The 20,318-nt window shown below is 41.2% G+C and overlaps 1 protein-coding gene across 6 annotated transcripts in view; it reads right to left on the reverse strand.

Moving 5' to 3' along the window:
• Positions 1-4,315: 4,315 nt before the first annotated feature.
• sh3bp2 (SH3-domain binding protein 2) overlaps positions 4,316-20,318 on the reverse strand; it is a 29,892-nt gene continuing 13,889 nt past the window's right edge. For 2 of the 6 annotated variants that reach the window (XM_040158379.1, XM_040158378.1), the window contains exons 2-14: positions 14,127-14,297; positions 13,487-13,626; positions 13,181-13,283; positions 11,969-12,086; positions 11,289-11,356; positions 10,774-10,859; positions 10,095-10,172; positions 8,921-9,611; positions 8,450-8,549; positions 7,535-7,590; positions 7,004-7,079; positions 6,609-6,668; positions 4,316-6,473 (exon numbers count right to left, since the gene is read on the reverse strand). In XM_040158379.1, coding sequence (XP_040014313.1) covers positions 6,336-6,473; positions 6,609-6,668; positions 7,004-7,079; positions 7,535-7,590; positions 8,450-8,549; positions 8,921-9,611; positions 10,095-10,172; positions 10,774-10,859; positions 11,289-11,356; positions 11,969-12,086; positions 13,181-13,283; positions 13,487-13,622 — 1,710 coding nt within the window. In that variant the 5' untranslated portion in view covers positions 13,623-13,626; positions 14,127-14,297 and the 3' untranslated portion in view covers positions 4,316-6,335. Of the gene's footprint in view, positions 6,474-6,608; positions 6,669-7,003; positions 7,080-7,534; positions 7,591-8,449; positions 8,550-8,920; positions 9,612-10,094; positions 10,173-10,773; positions 10,860-11,288; positions 11,357-11,968; positions 12,087-13,180; positions 13,284-13,486; positions 13,627-14,126; positions 14,298-15,062; positions 15,162-20,318 lie in introns of those variants that run through there. The other 4 variants (XM_040158380.1, XM_040158377.1, XM_040158376.1 and 1 more) reach the window with 4 other exon arrangements.

Below are 20,318 nucleotides of genomic sequence, written 5' to 3' on the forward strand. Positions count from 1 at the left end.
GCTAGTGAACCCAGTCCCGTCACACGCATGCAGCACTCTCTCACGTGCGCACTCCGACTATGGAGGAGACCAGAGATTCAGATTTGTGTGAGTGTGATTCTGTGAGTATCTCGATGGCATCAGCTGGAAGCAACTCCAGGCTGCAGCACACGGAAGATGAACTCGCTTGCCATTATTATATATGAAACTGCCGATCATATTTATTTACTTATTGATCATAGTTGCCGGAATGCCATTCTGGATCATTCCACACCACTTTAATCCCTGTTGCTAACAATCTAACAAAGTTACTTGGAGTTACCTCATCTGCCGTATTTGTGCCAGCTGTTGACTCCAGCAGGAGCAGTCACAGTTGTACTGTAAGGCCTTGCTGCAAATGAAGAACTGACCCTTGAGAGAATGTTACCGGAAAGCAAATCTGACAGTAACAGTGTGACTAAACAGTTGCTGACGGAAATGTGTTGAACTTGTTTTTTCGTGCTCAGTGTGCTCGGTGAGTCTTACATCATAACACCTCATAAGAGCACTTTGAACAAATTAAGTTTTGTTCAATTAAACATATTTAAGGCAGCTTACAATGTTTTACAGTGCAGTGTCTCCATGTTTATAGGTTCTGCGAGTCCAAGTTTTCAAACCCTTCTGTTCCCACATAAGTAAGATAAGATTTGATGGGAAACCTCTATTACACACAGGTTTAGGTTCTTGCACCAAAAATCAACAACAGAGTGGCTTAAGGGCACTTGGGCTGACAAGAGACCAACTTGGTCTGTGACTTCAGGGCAAAAATTGACTATGGAAGTGTCCTGTTAGAGAGACCCTGGTTAAAAATGCTTTCAAATAAACAAAAACCCTGGTACATGCCACTGACACTATGTGACTAACCAGTCTGCGTTCACAGCAAGGTTATTGGGTGCTGTCAGGAATTCCTAATCAAACATTGCAGATAGATGTCACTGCATAGTTTCAACCCTCACAAAACCCAGGAGGAACATTTACAGGACCAGGTGCCTCCATTTAAGCCACTTTGACCGACATGTATGTTAACCTGTTAAATATTCTGGCAGTTTTCCAATGTTAGCTTCATTGGGGAACGGAAGAATTTCACATGTAAGAGAGTGTGACATGTTAGATTTCCAGAGATCTGCCACCACAAAGAAGAACGAGAGCAGCGGTATTCCCAGAAAAAAATAAGAAAAGCGACTGTGTTGTGTAGCTACCAAGGCGATCCTGTCTTTGGAAACACAATAGACTCATGCAAAGGACCAGTGCAACATGTATTAGATTTAAGGATTTACACAAAGACACTTGACTTTGAAATGCTTGTCCATGCAGAGTGGCTCACAGCAGGACAGCAGAGATGTGATTTAAATGTCCAGCAGTGCAATGAAACAGCAGTTTTACAGTTGGTTATATAGAAGCAAGAAAAACAACCGAACGACTGAGATTCCTCTAGAACAAAAGGAGGAAAAAAATGAAGCAGCTAAGCTACAGATGCTTTATGAAAATAGACCCCAGTAAAGCTTCATTTTTTCTCATTTTCATCTCGTCGCGGAAAAATATGACTCTGTATATTAAAATCCGGCAGAGAGGTGACAGTTATCAGGCAGAGGATTGCACGCAGCCTACAGATATCAACGCTTCCTGAGACCAAACAGATTTATCCTCATCTCACCAGGGAGCTGCGGGGAGACTCTCGACACTGGCTGAAAGCAGATATGTAATCATGCCAAGATCTGGGCCAGGTTTCTGAAGATGCTTGTAGCCAAAGGGAGAGCTTCTTTATCTCTCTGTGAAGGAGAGCTGCTCGTCCACTCTTAGGATTTTAATTCTCTCTACTTAGCCCTTAGAGAGAAGGAAGGAGGTTCTGCTGTGATGTATTAACACACCTGACTGCTTCCTCTTGTCCATAATATTAATCCACAACTACCAGCTGATGTAGGGTTAGAGCTTTTTTTATTAACTTTATTTCTAATAACTATAATAAGTTTTGCACTTCTCTTTGGAACCTGTAGTTTTGCAGGGCTCAATGAGCTTGAACCCCTCAAATTTTTAACAAAATAGCATCTGTGGTTTTCCCAGTCAAAACTGACCTAATTCTATCAAACAAAAAGGAGTGAGAGCCAAACTATTTACACATGAAAACTTAACTCAGTTACAAAATAAAATTCTGAACATTGCGCTGCAACAGTAACAACAACCGTGTCACCCAAAAATTCGACAATACATCAGGGTTCACAATCAATCGACCCTTACATGGTGGTTATGTTATGTAGAGGATGTATGTGCTCCTGCGCATGACTGACAATATGTGATATCTGACACGTGCCTTGCGAATGTGTGTGTTGTTATTACATCTTTGGTGCACAGAGTGTGCAGCTCTTCGTTTTGTCTCTTTCGCCTGTGAGGGCTGTAGAGCTTGGTCCGGGCCCTTGTTTGTGGCTTGTCAATCTTGAAGATGGTGTTTGAGGATAGTGTTGGCGCCCTTCAGTGAGAGGCATCACCATGGCTTTCCCCAGCTCCTCCAGTAAAGAGCCTACTCTAGGATGGCTTCTCCTGATTCCAGGCTGGATTCACCTCCATCCACACTACAGAAACACTGTAGGCTGACACATCTAGGATGATGAAAACCAACACCGAGGGCCATCGTGCGGTCATTCTCGTACATGAGTATGTGCCAGTAACCTGCAACGTGTTGTTTTGACGATGGCCAAGTCACGTATAAAATGCCAGACTCTGCATGTCATAAACTAGAGGTGGATTCCTTTCTGGATCTGTATACATCAGACAGAATCAACAGACCCAGGTATGCTTCGATGACTGTCCGGTCTATCTACTCCGAGTTCTCTTTGAAAACCCGTCCCCCCTCCAATTTTTGCCATATTAAGCACCATTGTCTGGATTGGCTCCATCAGGAACAGTGCAAAGCAGGATTTGATGTCATCAGTTTGGGATGTGGCATATCTTGTTGGCCACGGGGTCATCCTGATGACATTCTCTCTTGACTCTCCTCTCAGATGGGGATGAAGACCGGGACAAAGTCAGGATCAGCGGGACCCTCCTCCTCATCACTTGCTTGCTCCTCATCAGTTGTCTCATGGTCTGGATTATATTCTGTGCTGTCTTCCTCTTCTAACGCCTCAACACCTCAAGGAAGCTTTATACATCAGAGCTGAATGAATGGTTCTCTATATGACTAAAACAATGTTGTGATTGTTTATGACAATGACAACATTCCCATAACCAATATAGCTATTAGCTATTAGCTAGTATTAGCTAGGTGTAGCTAATACTTTTGTTTTGAAGGACACTGTGGCATGGCCTTCGTTACACGTTTGCATATATTTCAAACTCTGTCTAGATGTGGATGGGCAGTAGTTCGGCCACTAGTTACAACTGGTTACAGCGGCTGCTTTCTGCTGTCTGGCCACAGGGGGACAGTTATGAACCCATTAAATCAAGGCACACCAGTATGAGGCCAAGAAGATGCCACACTCACAGCTGGACCAGCTGCACAAAGATGAGATTTATGCTGTATTGTCAGTGTTTGGCTTTACATGAGAAAAGGCAATAAGGTTGAGGCGTTGCCTGATTTGTTTGCTGCCAGTTTCTGTGCCCCAGTTCTATACTACATTACTTTATAACAGTATGTAATATATACTATTTATTATAGTATACTGACATAACAGGTAATATAAAAAAAAAATCAACAGAATTTACCATTTTGTACTAGCTAGAAATGATGCAATGTGTACGTCCCTCTTTTATACTTGACATACAAGCAGAGACTTAAAATGAATGAAGCTCCAACATCTGACATCTGAGCATTTGCTGCTGAACAGCAAACAATTACTGCATCCATGCTCATAATTTGTTTTCTGGGATTGAGTTTTCTGACAACAGCGTCAGGAGTGAAACTCAGATTAAGTGCTGAAACAATTTGTCCGTTAATGGATCAGTTGATGCGAAATTTCTTTGGGCCTTGGTCTGTATTTGAACTTGTCACCTTGGGCTCTGGGATTTTTCAGTGTTTTCCGGCGTTTTATAAACGAAAAAAAGGGAATAATCAATAAAAAGTACAGTTTAAACGTTGATTAAAAATAATCATCTATCTACCTGTCCTTTTACATTTTTGTGAGTTACTAGTGGTGTCTTACTCGAGTCTTACAGGTGTTGATGTGCGTTATGATGCTCAAACTTGTGACTTTTTCTTTACAGGTCACTACACATGAAGCTGCGACCTTGAAGTTCCGATACAGAAATCTGAAAAGAAGTCAAAACAACCCGAGGCTTGAGTAATATCAGTTATACATTCTCGACATGTATTTCTGTAGAAAACAATATATTTACATTTTTACAGACATGTTTTTTTTACAGTATACACAGCATTTACATATAAATATAGAGTGATTTACAGCATTAAAATCAGTGCTGTACAAACTGTATTTGCAGAATGTCAACATTTTTGCAGTTCAGTACAAAATGAGTTCCGATTTCTTCACGTTCAGTCTAAGACGTTGCACCAGTAATGGTCTGGTTTTATTTGATTTTAATACATGGATGTTTTCTACCTTTCAGGGACTTGCACCACTGCAGAATGATACTTTTAAAATGTCCGTTTTACATCAGAAAAAGTACAACATCGTCGAAAGCCCAAAGACCTGATAAAGAGCCAATTTGAGTGGAAAATGTTGTACTGCTTCTAATGTAGTAAAAATTGAAATTTTTTTAAAGAGTGTTCTACAGTGTTACAAGTCCTTGGGAGGCATAAGTCCCACAAACAGTACAGGACTCTGCACCTTGACAAGCAAGATGTGTACGCATTTTGCACAGTAAGAAAGAGAGATGTCGCCTGTTAATTCTAATTCTAATGATAGAGGTACGAAGTCTCGACAGGAGACTGAAGGTTTGTGAAATCTAGAAAGATACAGCTGCCCCCACATTCAAAACTTCGACACTTGTGGTTCAGTGTACAGTATCTGCATCTGTTTCGGGTGACAAGTCTTTGTGTTTGGTCCTGAAAGTGGGCAGATTTGAACCGTGCTGGGGCAAATGATCAGAGGACAGGAGACGGCGGGTCTGTCCCTGTGCCTACACTTGCGGTCTTCAACATTTAAGCAGATATCGAGTGCCTCCAGGTAGTAGGCGAGTGTGTTCCACGTCTGAAAACTGTCAATGTGAAGTTCACTCAGCCCACACTTGATGCACGCACATCCTATTGGCACTTCAGAGTGGCATTCAGGGCTTAGTCTATCCCACAATTCACCACAGTCTCACACCAGTCCAGTTATTAGCAGTAACGCAATTACTGTTTAGGACTGACAATAACCAGCAGACATGTCGGATCAAGCCTGAATATTATTCATGTCCAAACAATATGCACTTATGGCAGACCCTTCACAAATAGTTATCACTAAATATCCAAAATATATGAATCTCAATGAGACTGATGAGAAGAATAATGGATATATGACAATGTAAAAAGGAATATTAGTATACTTTGGTGATTTTGAGAAATCCTTTCCTATATGTTTTACCAGAAACAAAACCATTCAAAAATAATAATAACATGTTATGTGTTTTATACACAGTAGGCTGTTGTGGTTCTAGATAACTTCTAGATTCCCGAATGCATGTTTGCTGTTCACTGCCATCTGATTGCAGCTGTAGTGGTGTATGGTTGACCCTGCTTAAATCTTCTACATCTTCCAAGTAGGAACTTGACCTCTTGGAAATACTGCAAGTGTCGGCATTGGGATAGACCCACAGGAACCACAGGTAAACTCACAATCCCATTCATCGGACTGGCTCTTGGATTGTGCTTCACAGTTTGTATAAAGCAACAGGAGTGCTTCAAAAACAGAGCAGATGTCTGATGAATTAAGATGTCTGGTCCATTAGAGCATGTTCTCTTTCTTTGGAAAGGTTTCATCATTGTCATAACTAAAATCTGCCATTAATAATTAATGTGTATTTACAGTAACTGATCTGTTCAGTGTGCAAAAGAAAATTAGAGTGCTTGCTAAAACTGAAGACTGAAGTCTAGATTAAATAATGTTCCATTTGCACAAACAATACCTGGTGTCTTAAAAGTCAGAATTTTAGAAGAGTGACTGTCCTTGCTGCTTAACATGGAGCTTTCTGGTGCTTTCTGGTGCTACAACAGGTGGAGAATGATCAGTTTTTTTTTTGTCCAGCGTAATACACTGTGACAGTTATTTAATCTGTGTGAGTTTATCTCCACGTGTTGCGTTGACGAGGACCGATTTCGGTTGCAGCGAGGTCCGGACTCCCCATTCCTCTGCTTTGGTTTCAGTTGTATTTTTTGACTGTGTCCATCAGATGCTCACTGTCCTTGTGAAGGGCCTCTGCAGGCAGAGCGAGCCGTGGTGAGGAAGCGGATGGTTGTGGTAGTGTTCAATCAGAGCTGACAGATTTGGGAAGGTCACTTCACCGCCCAGAAAGATGCGGTCCTCCTGTCAAAACCGCAACAGTGAACAGGAAACTTTATTACTGTCACACTGTCATTATGCCTAATCTTTACAAGTAGATAATTATAGTTATATAAATACACAAAGTCAAAACATGATAGAGAGCAGCAGGTTTCTTACCTCTTCAAACAGTCGGTAGTTTCTGGCTTTGCCTATACTGACATCCCACACCACCAGCACCTGGATAACACACATTGTTTAGATTGTTTTAATCATTAGATATCAGACCAAAATATCAGCTCCTGGCAACTTCATTGTAAAATGATGGCGTCAGTATTCAAAAACTAAACATTATCTAGACCCTGATGTGAATATCAAATAGCCGGCAGACACAGCACTAACACAGCTGAGATTAAAACCTGAGATGAGACACTGTCTAGGATGTTCGTTTTCATTGTATTGGTATAACTTTTATGTTTCTTCTTTCCATAAGGCTGCATCATAGTTATGAGAATGTCTTTATTGCTCCTTTTCTTTTGACGTCACTGACCACTGCAGGTTTTTATTTTTTTTACCTTGGAGGTTTTGGTTCCAGAGTTTCTGATGCCGTACAGTCCGTCCTGTGGAGGGACGGGGCCCTCTCTGAATAACCTGCAGGCACAGACATCATCATAGGTTACAGGTTATCAGTGGAACTGGTCAGAGGTGCATGAGCAAATGCAGTCATAGACAAGCTAAATGTTACGTCAAATACTATTGTGTACAAATACAAACATTTATTAATTCTGCATCTCTCAAATTATTTGAATTCAGATCACTTGTAATACTTTTTATTGTAATGAACTGCTGCTGAAAAAAAAAGGCTGAACAACAATACATATAGATAACACACATACAAAACTGGTGTTAATAAAACACATAAGAGAAATTACTTCATAAATAAGGGAAATAATGAAGACAATGTCAATAAAATAATTGCATGAAATAAAGCAGAAAGAAAATGCTGTTTTTCTGTCTTGCCACTAGAGGGCAGAAACAGCAGCAAAACCTGCCGAGGGAATATTCCAGTTTACAGCTCTATATTAAAAAAGGTGCCTGTGTCATACTTTTCTACAAAACTGGTTTCAGTCGTGTCGATGAACACAGAGTCTGGCAGCTGCATCTGTGGAAAGAAAAAACACTGATATTAGCCAAAAAAAATGGTCATTAGGATTTTTGAGATTGAGAAATACACTTGGTAATGATAAAAAAAAGCTAAGACAGCAAATATCTGCATGAGAAATTCAAGTTTGCTTGAAAAGATTAATAGCTGTAGAAAAATAAATAATCTAAAGTGCGTATTAGTTTTACTTTGGGTTCACAAAGTGTGACAAACAACCACTTTCTGATTTCAGAAGCAAAAAATCCTATTGATCCTCATTTGAACCCACACAGCTCAGATCTAAACCAAACACAGACGCTGGAATGGAGGCATTGACCCGTGGAGTAGGTGCTTTGTTATTTTAAAATATGATGTCTTCCATCTTCGACTTTTTTTTATGTTTTACTAAATTCTTATGTTTCATCAAAACTGTTTACTCATGATTTACAGTCTGGATAGGTAAAATTGTTCAAGAAATGTGTTTCAAGTAGGGTTTTCTGATAAACATATGAATATTCCGGTATTACTTCCGAATTGTGGCTGATTTGTAACAGAAGATGGCCAATTTGACTATCTTATTTTGAAATGACACAGCTGATTTCTTTTTATAGTTGAGGCAAGATGGAAAGAGGTTCATGAAGCCTGAAATACAGTTCCTATAAGCACGTAGGAGTGCCTTGTTTCCTCAGTCAAGAAGAGATGAATCAGAAAGAGTGTCAGAAGCTAGAACAGACCAGAAGAGGGTAGAAGTAAAGTTTAAATTAGCAGCAAAACTGGTGTGTGTTATGACATGTTATTTAAGCAGCATCTTGACAGGGTAATTCAGACATCTGTGGTGAAGGTTAATATCAGCTGAAACATGGCGTGACATGACTCTTACGTTCTCGTAGTCATCATCAGAATTGTCTCGTGTCCTCCTGAACTCTGACGCTGCCTTGTCTACTAATGCGCGGAAGCTCTGGCCTTCTGGAGATGATCTTCTGGTGGGAAAACGTGGCTTAGTGAGGCCAACTCAACCAGAAAGAATTTCAGGAGGAGTTTTATGGAACCAAAAAGTACAGATTTTTGCTTTGCTGATGCTGTGGTTCGTATCAGTTGACAGTTTGCCCTACCTCTTTTCTACATTTCTATTTCTACACTTGCTCAATAAATAAGACACAACATGTAAATTAGGCAGCTTTAGAGTTTTTGGAAGGTGAATTTTTTCACAGAAATTAATATCATCTAATCTATCTAACTTCTCATTTGACTTTTAAGGTAACAAGGTAAACAGTAAGTTTTCTTAAATTGTGGAACTATTAGTTGAGAGTATTTTGGGTTGATTTTGTTTGTGTGTTTCAGTGCAGCTTACTGAAGTGGGGTTCCTGGCTGCTTGGACTTGGCTGCAAGCATCAGGGGTTTGACAGCTGGCAGCGGAGCTTTGGGTACCCCTGGTTTATTGTGTAGTCCAGTTTTGAGTAGAGGAGAGAGCGGAGGGTGGATGGTGGACCCTCCCATATTTGCAGAATGAGGAGTTGGTAGAGTTGGCTTGCTGCGGAGGTTGCTCATCACCCCCTGTTGATTGTTTCCCAGTAACTGGCTCCCTCCAGCATTAAAGGAGCAGTGGGCAGGACCGTTTAGGACCATCTTGGTCCCTAATTGGTCACAGATGGGTACAGGGGCGAGGGAATGGACTGAAATGGCCGGCAGAGGCCTCCAGTCTTTCTTGTCATTCCCGGGCTCCCCAATGGATACTGCCCTGTTCTGAAAAGTTCTCTTTAGGTTGGGGGGAGGAGGAGGTGGAGGGGCAGGAGATGGGGGCTTGTGCAGGTGGGAAGCAAAGGGGACAGGAGGAGGCGGGCCTTTATTGTGGTCCTTCGGTATGGAGGGAGGGGGGAAGGAGGGCAGGGGTTTTTTAGGAAACAGGGTGGCTTGGATTCTGTTTGGTGATGGGATGGGAGGAGGCGGGCCTTTGTTGACTCCTGGACTGGAGTCCTGACGGGACTGGAACACTGCCGGCACTGGGGGAGGAGGATAGGAGGGGGGTGGCCCTGTGGGTCGACCTGAAAAGGTGAGAAAAAGAGAAATCAGACTGATTTCTAGTTTTAAGTAAAGTTCTTTTTTTTGTTTATTTAATTTTTGTTTAATGATACTATAACTGCATATGAATGATTTTATAACTATAAATAAGTACAGATATGGCTCAATGATTTTAAAATTTTTCCCAATTTTCACTGAAAAATGTTCCGATGGTTTTATAAGGAGATCAGTTTGAACGGATTTTCAGCTAGATTTCGTGTTCCCCCTGCAACCAAAACTTTCCCTTTATAATCTGCCGCTTCCTTCAGCTAAATAGTTTTCCGCTACTTGACACTTTCTCATCAGCTTGTCTTCCATGTCTAGGCACTTCTAGTTTGTATGATTAACAATGAGTGACACTCCGGGGTCTGGATCTCTGCGTGTGACATGTGACATGTGCATTTATCTTCATTGTAACTGACTATACACAGGACAGCTAAAATGGTGTGTGTGGTGGGTGGCATCACCTGTAGATGTCGGGGAACACTCGGTGTCTGGCTTCAGATAGTCTTCATCATCGTCATCGTCATCCTCCTCAGTGTAATCTACGCAAACAAGGAAGAGTTACAACAGTTATATATACTCTACATACTTAATATACTGATCTAGACTCATCATTCGCAGGAGTTTAGGCTATTTTTTGTTAAAGCTCTACTTAGAATATTCAGTTGTGGTGCAATGGGTCAGACTTGTGCTTCTGACAGCTGTAGCAGCACCGCCGGACTGCATTCTTTTCCCTCAGACCCTCACATGACTCAGCAGTGGTTACAGATGGCAGCAGGTTCCTCGATAGCGACACATCGCTATGTAAATTTGCAGTCGGCATTGTTCACTAGAGTGCTATTCTAACTACATGCTCGGCTCTGAGAGCTCAGGCTTTGGGCATTACTGAGGCTGGAGCCCACAGCTCAAACTGATGCGGCCCCGGACCACCGTGGTCCTCCACCCGCAATGTCTGCTTCAGGGGATTCTAGAACACATAAGAACTGCACCTCCAATGAGCCCTCTGATATGGGTGTCCTGGGGTCCTCGAGCGACTCCTGCCTCACACATCCCAGGCTCAGAACTAGGAGGTCAATGTACACTTTACTAACACACACTTATCATATGCGTGTTTTGTTTATGCATTCATTAAGGTGGTCTTACCGTCATCTGGATTACTGTCGGTGTGTCTGATATCCATGGGCTTCTCAATTGTGCCATAGAAACTGTCGGCGTCTGAATCTGAGTCACTATGGCAACAAAGAAAATGTTACCATGAAGGAACAACATGCAGAAAGACCAAGTTTGAGTTGATTGTAGATATGATTTCAGATAGATAGATAGATAGCGAGTCTGAACTTCCAGCATTGTGAATGCTACCATCATTTTAACTAATTTACAAAAGAAGTTACTGTGATATTTATTCTTTATTACGTTAAAATAGAATGATTTTCTCCAAGGCTAGACAAAGAAACCTTGTTTTCATATAAATAAATACAAATTTCCTGTGAGATCAGGCTCCACAAGCTTTTGGACATACAATAGATTTCTTTCAATAGATTTCTTTCTGTTAAATTGTGCTTTGGGTTTTGTTTAAAAATGTACTCTGCACAGATTATATGATACTTTGAGTTTACACTGTGTTCTGAAATATGATGCCATCTGTGATGTGAAGTTACCTAATAATGTGGGACTCCTTCCGGTCGTTATAGTGATCTATCTCCCTCCGCAGGTGTCGCATCCATTTCTGTAAGACAGGAAAAACAAAATGTAGCAGGTGTCTGAGTGTATGTGAAATTTAAGTCTTGGTGGGATTTCATACTTTCACACTTGAGCGCTGATTCTTTATTGTATCCTACTACGAACAGCTGTTTGACAGAAACGAATTATACCCCTCTCCAGAATTGCCCAGAACAATACTCTGACATTTTTGGAAATTTGCAGATTTACTGACTGACAGTTAGATGAGGAGATTGATATCAAGCTCTGTTCTGTACATCCAGTATAGCGTCAGCTCCATGAGGCTCCATGAGCGACTGGAAACCAGGCAAAACTGCTAGCCTAGCTCCATCAAATGTGTCTTCCAGCAACTCCAAAACTATCTTATGTACATGTTGCATGTATTTTATGAAGTGAAAAAAATAATACATGGAGGTTGCCATATGGAGCAGTTTTACTAGCCAACCACAGCAGGGCTACTTTAATTCAAACCCAGTTTCTCAATTACAGTTACAAGCTTAAATTAATTGTTTAAAATGAACAAATTCTGTACATTAAATTGTGCTCAAAAACATACCTATTATATATTAATATTAAAATGCATTTTGGTTATTTAAACTTATAGTGTGTCTGTTCTCACCCTCCTCTCGTCCTCACTGGCTGCAGAAAAAAACCACGTCCTGTGTTTCTTACTGAAGTGGACGATCTTAAAAGGAAAAACATTACTGGAGGTTGTCTCCTCTGCTGCTCTCATCACTCTGTGGAAGTGGAGAAATGTAAGAGTCACGCTGCAAGATACTTCCCCCCGCAGGGGAATATGCACATTTCAGCGCTGTTCATGAGCCTGTGTTGATAAGCCAATAATTCATAACTACCCTAATGAACACCTTCCACAGGAGGATTTTTGTCCTCTTGAGCTATTGTGCTCTGTAAAAGACATGATTCCAAGCCTAGTCTGGCAAATGAAGAGGTACATCAAAGCACTGTTTCCTTTTTCTGTTTGTTTTGAGTATTCATTCACACAGATGGACCTAGCACTGGAGGTGCCAGCACACCATTCACTGTGAAGTGAGCCTTGAAAAACATTTTGCCGTTGCCCACCAGACAAGCAACAACCTGGTAACAACCGGTTGCGCTCGTTTAAATGTAAGAGAACTTTAAAACGAAATGGTGAAAAGCTAATTGTCACGGTCATGGCTTCCCAATTCTCCATGATCCACTGAAACTATAACAAGCTACTGCAACTTGGATAAATCGAACGTTGCATGGAAACACATCACAGAACGACTTCATTGTTTTCCAGTATAGGCAGTGTGAGAAAATAACTGCCCTACGCAGCTGAGTATGTAAATGACGTGATAGAGCAGCTGTGCTCAGGAGGTAGCGCGGTCGTCCACTAATCGCCTGTTCCACCTATCCACGTCACAGTGTAATTTGGGGTTGCCCCTGATAGTCAGGCCAGCACCTTGCATGGCAGCTTGGTGCTGCTGATGTATGACTGTGTGTGTGTGAATGACAGGAAAATTATAAAGGGCTTTGGATAAAAGTGCTATGTACTGTAAATTCAGTCCATTTAGTCCATTTAAATGCAAACACACCCAAAACCCTCAGGCTTGTGAGACAAATTCCTGAGGCTCTTTGTGCGTGTGAATGCAAGTCAAGTCACTTTAATGTGCATTTAATGTATGTATAATTACAAACAAGGTTTTTTTGAATCAGCCTACATAAAACAAAAGAAAAACATGTTTTTATGTATATTTACAGGTTGTTAGTAAACTGTGGCCCTGGAAAGCATGTTAAAAAACATCATTACTGGTTGAGGACTCTCAGCAGCTGAAGATTTGTTGCTGACCTGTTATAGCCATTGAGAGAGAATGCCCCCTGTGGTGCAGGAGAGGTACTGCTCTTAAAATAGTACAAACAGCCCTTGTGGATGATGGTGTACCTCAGTGGCCCTGAAAGACAGGTAACAGATATTAAGAATGTTTCTATCCATCCACCGGTGAAATGAAACTGGACATTGGCACAAAAAGTGCGAACATTTGAAATTACACTTAACTGAGGCTGAAAAGTTTCCGGACCAATACAGAAAATCTTATAGTCAGGTGTTCTTCTTATCCTGTCCACTCACACTTAAATCTTTTTACTAGGAACTCACATTTCATGAGGCTGAACTGGCTGCCTCCTTTCTTGTGGAGGTACCCTGCGGTGGAAACTCCTCCTGGCATGGTGAGGAGGTTCTGAGCCCCGATGGCTCGCATCGGCACCGGCCAGCACATCTCTGGAGATGACATGGTTCTACAGTAGAGGAGAGGAGATGAGAAAACAGGATGTTATTATTAAACTGTCATGTGACAGATGGAAGATCCATCTCAGGAGTTGTGCAAGATCATGGAAATGTGGGGTTGAATCCCAGCAGAAATAAACAAAAACTGTTCCTGTTCAGACTCCTTGTGCAGAAAGAAATTCTGTCGTACTTCAAGGAAAAGAGAAGACAGATACAATATTAGAGGATTCTTTTTAACCAAATCACAAATTCTCTCTCTCTCTACAATATGAAAGACATTCTGCTCCAAAATGCAGGGATTCTGTCCTTATACAGGGGAAATGTAAACCCTATTTCATAATGTAGCCTGAAGTTGCCAAAATTGGATGTCACTTGTGAAACATATTGGAAAATAGATCATCTATCACCATGAAAAATAAAGACACTCTATCATTTGCTATTTGGTTTGAGAATTCTACTCTCACCCAAGCAAAGAGCAGATACTCAGCAGCGTGACTTCGCCTTAATCTACCTTATATCTGTTTATCCATATTTGCCAGCCACACAAGATTGATGGGGCAGTTTCATCTGAATGCCATGGCCCCGCTCCGTTGTCCAAAAACCCTGTATCACTGTACAACTGGTTCAGCTAGTGAGTAATCCCTCTGGTATGAGAAGCTCTTTGTGTATCATGTCTCTTGACCTAAAGAAAAGAACATGTGTTTAATATGGAGTTTTGTGTGTGTAAGAGTGCAGACAAGCCTACAGAGTCATCCGGTTTTCAACCTTGCAATAACAGAAATGCCTTTTTAAAGCCCCCCCCCATGTATGTTGTGCCATATTGTGCCATCAGTCCAAAGTCCTAGATCCGAGATCACACCGGCAGAGACACAACTGCCAGCGGCCGAGACCAAACACAACCTTCATCAAAATGCTGGCATTGTAAGAAATTTAGGACCAAATTCTCACAATGTGACTGCAGCTATAATCCACAGCTGCTACGACCAGAGCCACATAATCTCTCTCTCTCTCAAAAAAATGATTTGGGTGAAATCTGCATGTTTTAAAAAGATGCTAGATGCCAGAAATTTAGCAAGCATGATACACTCATCAGTTGTTTGCTGCAGTATGGCTAGTCTATTCACTCTATGCTTAACATTAGCACTGAGTTGAAGCAGGAGCTTTTCCACAGTTTTCAGTCGTTCTTTTATTGGGCCAAGTGAAAATGTTCCCGCTCTGCCCATTGAGTTGTTCAGGAAACCCTTTTTGATTTGGCCAGCCAATGTCAACAGCTGGTGGATGGTGCTATGAGCAGTTCTCAAATCGAAGTGGAGAAAAAGCCTCATCAAGAATTTTTTCTATCATCTTAAAAGTGGAGGAGAAAAGAGCAATCTTGTTTTCTTCAGCTAGCCATCCTCTAACACTGTCTGTTTGGCATTCAAATGTTACCTGCTCAGGTGTCGCCTACCTCCTCTTGAGCCTCCTGTTGATGCTCTGAACAGCAGCACTCTCCCGCAGCAGGCTGACTGTGTGGGCTAACATTGGCAGGAGGTTCATTACAGAGAAGCCAGACTGGAATTACAGTCGACCGGACTCAGACTCACTCAAATATCAAATGACTCTCTCTATTTCTCTCTTTCTCTCTCTCTGGCTGCCTTTGTTGATTTCTATCTCCCTTGTTCTCTCTCGCACATGAATACACTTAAACTGAGATAGGGCACTAATGAAAGCACATACACACATGAATGCACGCACGCACGCACACACACACACACACACACACACACACACACACACACACACACACAAACACTCAGTTTAAGACAGGAAACACTTAATGTCCTGGGTCCTTTTGCTGAGGTTCAAGGCTGTTAGACACTGCAGTGTTTAAAATAAACATCCAAAGTGAGGTTCCTCATCCTCTAATCTGTATATATGTAACTTCCAGTTTATCAAGACCATCTACTGACTTCAGAAGAAGAGAGAGGGAGTGTTTGTGTGTGTGTGTGTGTGTGTGTGTGTGTGTGTGTGTGTGTGTGAAGCCTAGGGATGAAGAACTCAGTATTCAGTATAAGATGTTTTGCCAAAATCCTTCAACTGAGATAAAACCTGAAGGAAATGGCAGTTTGTCAACTCATTGTACTCAAATAAAACTGCCCCTTCCACACCTGCAATAAATATACCAAGAATGCCCTTGAAATGCAGTTACTGGCAAGCTGGCATTAAATGGCACTCAAAGTCAATTATCAGGTTGTTGCACGCGAGCTAGGTCCTCTAAAGCGAAACTGTTTACACCTGTTCCAAATGACCGCCAGGCGGGGCGAAAAACTTGCCGTCATAGAGAGGAGTGTGATGTGATGAACTGTAAGAAAACAGCCCTGCGTTTTGGGGAAAGCGTTTTTCCTCGAGGGCATCCATGGTGTTGAACTTGCTCATACACAAAAAAGAGAGGGAAATACTTTTGTAGCCCCTGATTCCACCGTCGGAAAAGTGGTTTTCAGATGCGGCTGGAAGATCTGACAGGCGCTTCGTTTGAAGCGTATACCGAGGCTGTACTACTCAGCCTGTGAAAAAAAAGTTGTATTATGTCATCTGTGTCTCTGGAGGATCTTTGTCAAGTCTGAGAAAATAATCCAAGTTTTTGGTGCACCTATCATTAAGACTACCTGCTGTGCAAGACCTGTGTTGATTTTGTTCCATACGAGGAACTAAAATTCATGATGTCTCGGCCTCGGCTGCTTTCATTTGACCAATCTTTCTTTCAATCTGTCTCTTGCTAGTCCCCCAGCTTTTTGGAAGTGGAAAAGTCTGGTCTGAGCAATTTCTGAGCCAAATCAGTTCATTCACCCAAATCATTAGGAATATCCCTCCTGAGACAACAAATATTCACAACTAATTTATTGGAAATTTGTCCATTAATGGAAGAAAGAGGTCACCAAAATAACTATGTACTCTTTAGGCAATGAAAATCTATGGAATTTCATGGCAATCCAGCCACTAGTTGTCTATATAATTTGCTGTGGATCACACTGTTGACAAACCAACGGCTGTCACCATCCTTACATCCTGCTCAACATTTTTCGCCCAGGGCATCCTCATTTTTTAATAGCACCTTCAGTTAAAGTGTTAACAACCTGTTGGCAAAGTGAGCATCATTGTGTCAGGCTTCAAGGATAAAAAAAAAAAAAAAAAAGGGTGAACATTTTGAGGCAATAGAGTCTGGACTGAGAGAAGGAGGAAAATGGAGACCTGATAAAACAGGGAGGGGAAAAACATGCCTGAGACAATATATCACCAGGGTGGAGCTGCTGCTTGTTTCTGACCCCTGAGTGCCCTCCTGTATGTGTGTGTGTGTGTGTGTGTGTGTGTGTGTGTGTGTGTGTGTGTGTGTGTGTGTGTGTGTGTGTGTGTGTGTGTGTGTGTGTGTTTGTAAGGACATCTAACATGACTTACAAAGGCTATCGTGTGTTTTGTTTTTCTGACAGTTTACTGATGTTTACTGATAACCAGCTGACAAACAGATAAACTGCGGCCATTCAGCAGTTAAGTCAACCACATCTCATTCTGGTCATTCTGGCTGAGGTCGAAGCTCGCCAGCTGCTTATCATCCATACGAGGATTTCCTGAAGTCATCGTTTAGCTAAGGCAGAGCAGACACGCAGCTGGCAGGCAAATCCGAAGCAACATGATGGCGCTTTGACTGTGCGCTCAGCATTTTCATGTTTTCGATGGGAAGTGGGCTAAAAGTGTAGTTTTCACCGTTATTTCCTTTTCCACAGACAGAGGAGGAAGATGTGGATCCGGAGACACAACAGGTATACACTGGGGGGATGGCTTACATACAAATTGACACTTCAACTACTTACAGTACAAACGCTTACACTATGTCTGGTGTTTCATTTGAAATTCACTCACATTTCAACTGCTTTCATCTCTTGCTCTTTACAGACTGAAAGTTCGACTGCCTACAGGGCTTAAGCCAGACAGTCAAATTCCAAATGCTTTCAGTGATTGCACTTCAACTGCTTTCAACTGCTTTTGGCGCTTAAACTTCACAAAACACGAAAGCTCTTTCAGTGCTTCAACAAAAACGGCATCTCCCATTTCTTTGTTAGAAAAAAAGTTACTTTTAAAAATAATGTAATATTATGTGAATAAAGTTGTAATTTTGAGGGGACAGTTGTATTATTATGATAAAACAGTATTTTACTATATTGTTGTAATATTACAAAAAGTCATTACATCTTTTGTGTAATATGTACAAAAATTGAAACTGACTCTATAAATTACATTTATAAATATTACTTTATTTATTATTTATAGTATTTCTATAAATATTACAACTTTGTTCTTGAAATCTCAATTTTCCCCCCTCAACAGTGATTCTAATCCTCGGTTGTAGTTTTGTGCAGTTGCTCAAGTTTCGTAATGAAGACTTGGGTTGATAAAATAAATATTTTTTGCCAGAGTTTTGTTGCTTAATTTTTTTCTGGTGTGCAAACTGTCTTCTTTGCAGAAAAATATACATAATTATAAATACTTAAATAACAACACAGACATGCCTTTGAAATATGAATGAATGAGATCCTGTAGATTCACCCTGTTTTCCCAAATTAATCCTGCTGTCCGCTCACTCAGAATGAAGCTGTTGAATTGAACAGTGAAATACAAACTACCTCTGTCAGCAGGGCGACAGGATTTCTGGGAACTGAAGATTTGTTTCCTCTCATGGTAATATGCAGGACTAACATGAGAAGCGAAACTTTTCACATGTCAAATTTACTTCTCCTAATGTGGGACTCTTACATCATAAATTTCACAAAGAGGATGCTATTAATATGCTGAAAAAAATCCATGCACATCCAGCAAGATTACTTGCCAAAACTTGTCCGACGTAAGAAATGACTCGTTAAACTTTTGTGCATTTACCAATATGCTCTCCTTACTCCATGAAATACAGTCTGGCTTGTTGAGGTCGATTTCAAAAGAAAATAGCAGCGTGTTGCTGTTTTGAACCCTCTCGCTCTGTTACTGGTTTTAAAGTTCTCCATCCTGAACTATGCTGATGGTTGGGAGCCGGAGATGCTAATCAGATAGCAGCGTTCGACAGGAAGGGAAGCACAGGAGTTGCTTACATACCAGACTCATTCAAACATATTTCCTCCCTGGACACACACACACACACACACACACACACACACACACACACACACACACACACACACACACACACACACACACACAGCATAAAACAATGTGATTTAAACTGTGTTCGTTTTTAGATTGTAACTCTGTGTTTTGAGGGTGATTTTAAAACCATTTTATGGAAAAGTGAGCTTTATAGTTATAGAGCAGGCTATCAAAACAACTACTGGTAAAATGACCCAAGATAAAAAAACAACAACTTCAAAGCTCTAATCTGCGCGTTCAAAAGCACTGTGGACGTTCACTGTCTGCTCCTAAACTGTAAACTCATGTCTAAACCAAAGAAAGCCTAAATCTGTTACAGGAAGTTTGAGAAGACACAAACAAAGCTGGTAAACTACAAGGATCCCAACCTCCGCCACGGACAACGCGTCCCCTATCGCTCACAGTGTTTCTGAAAGGCCACAGAGCCTGCAAGATCCTGCAGAGGGCATAAAACAGCCTCTATATGTGCTTTGAGAAAAGGTTTGTAAACCTTTTATCTGTGACGAGTCTGTAAACCGCTTATCTCTAACAAAGGAGAACGAGGGCTGTACTAGACTTACAAGAACAGACTGACGTAAGAGTTGTTTTAGAGAAACTGAAATTGAAACGAGGGCAACAGTCAGACGGAAAACCCCTGCTCAATCGCATCACACAGGACAGTATTCCTGTTACATTTCATTACAACATGACACTGGCAGTGGAAAACTAGACATCTGTAAATTTACGGGCAATGCAGTCTCACTCTAAGTATCAGGACACATATTTTGTCGATTAAGTTTATTTTAACTTTAACTTTAAACTTGATTAAAGTCATTATACTTGATATTGGTGTAAGTTCCTTTGCAGTCAGTGACTGTCTGAAGTCTGAGACCCACAGACATAAGCAGCCTCCTGGTAACTTCCCTGCTGTTATTCTGTCAGGTCATCTTCAGTTCTTGCTTGTTTTGGGAGGCTGTGTTCCTTTAGTCTGCTCTTCCATAATATTGCAAATGCAGCAGGAAAAAGCAGAAAATCAGAGTCTGTAGACCGTCCTTCACAAGCTTCACCAATCAGAGGGCTTTGGCAGCCTGTATGTAGCCTGAAAGGCGACTCCCAGGGGAGAAAAAAGTTCGCAAAACACACAAATTAACAACACGCTTGAGGCGGAAAAGGGTCCTGCACTGTTTAGGTTAAAACTGGTCAAATTAGATTGAAATGTAATTTTTAAAGACATCTAGGCTACATTTAAATAACGTTACATGCAATGTAAATGTGATGTTATTTTCTGTAGGCCTATGGTTAATGCTCAAACTACTGAAAATGGAATAGAGTCTAAAAAGTCTACCAAAAACTCGCTGCTGCTCATAAAGCTTATTGCTGTGAGTGCATGGCAGCAGTTGCATGTTGTGATTGGAAAAACATCATCATGGACAGTATGATGTGAATACTGGAGAACACAAATAAACCAAAATCTGTCATGTGGTCTGTACAGAGGATTTGAGTGCACAGACGGCCGCCTTAGAAACCATGGATCATGGGTTTTATTTCTGAAATA

This window comes from Xiphias gladius, chromosome 20, assembly GCF_016859285.1.
Source record: "Xiphias gladius isolate SHS-SW01 ecotype Sanya breed wild chromosome 20, ASM1685928v1, whole genome shotgun sequence".
Lineage (NCBI taxonomy): Eukaryota > Metazoa > Chordata > Actinopteri > Istiophoriformes > Xiphiidae > Xiphias > Xiphias gladius.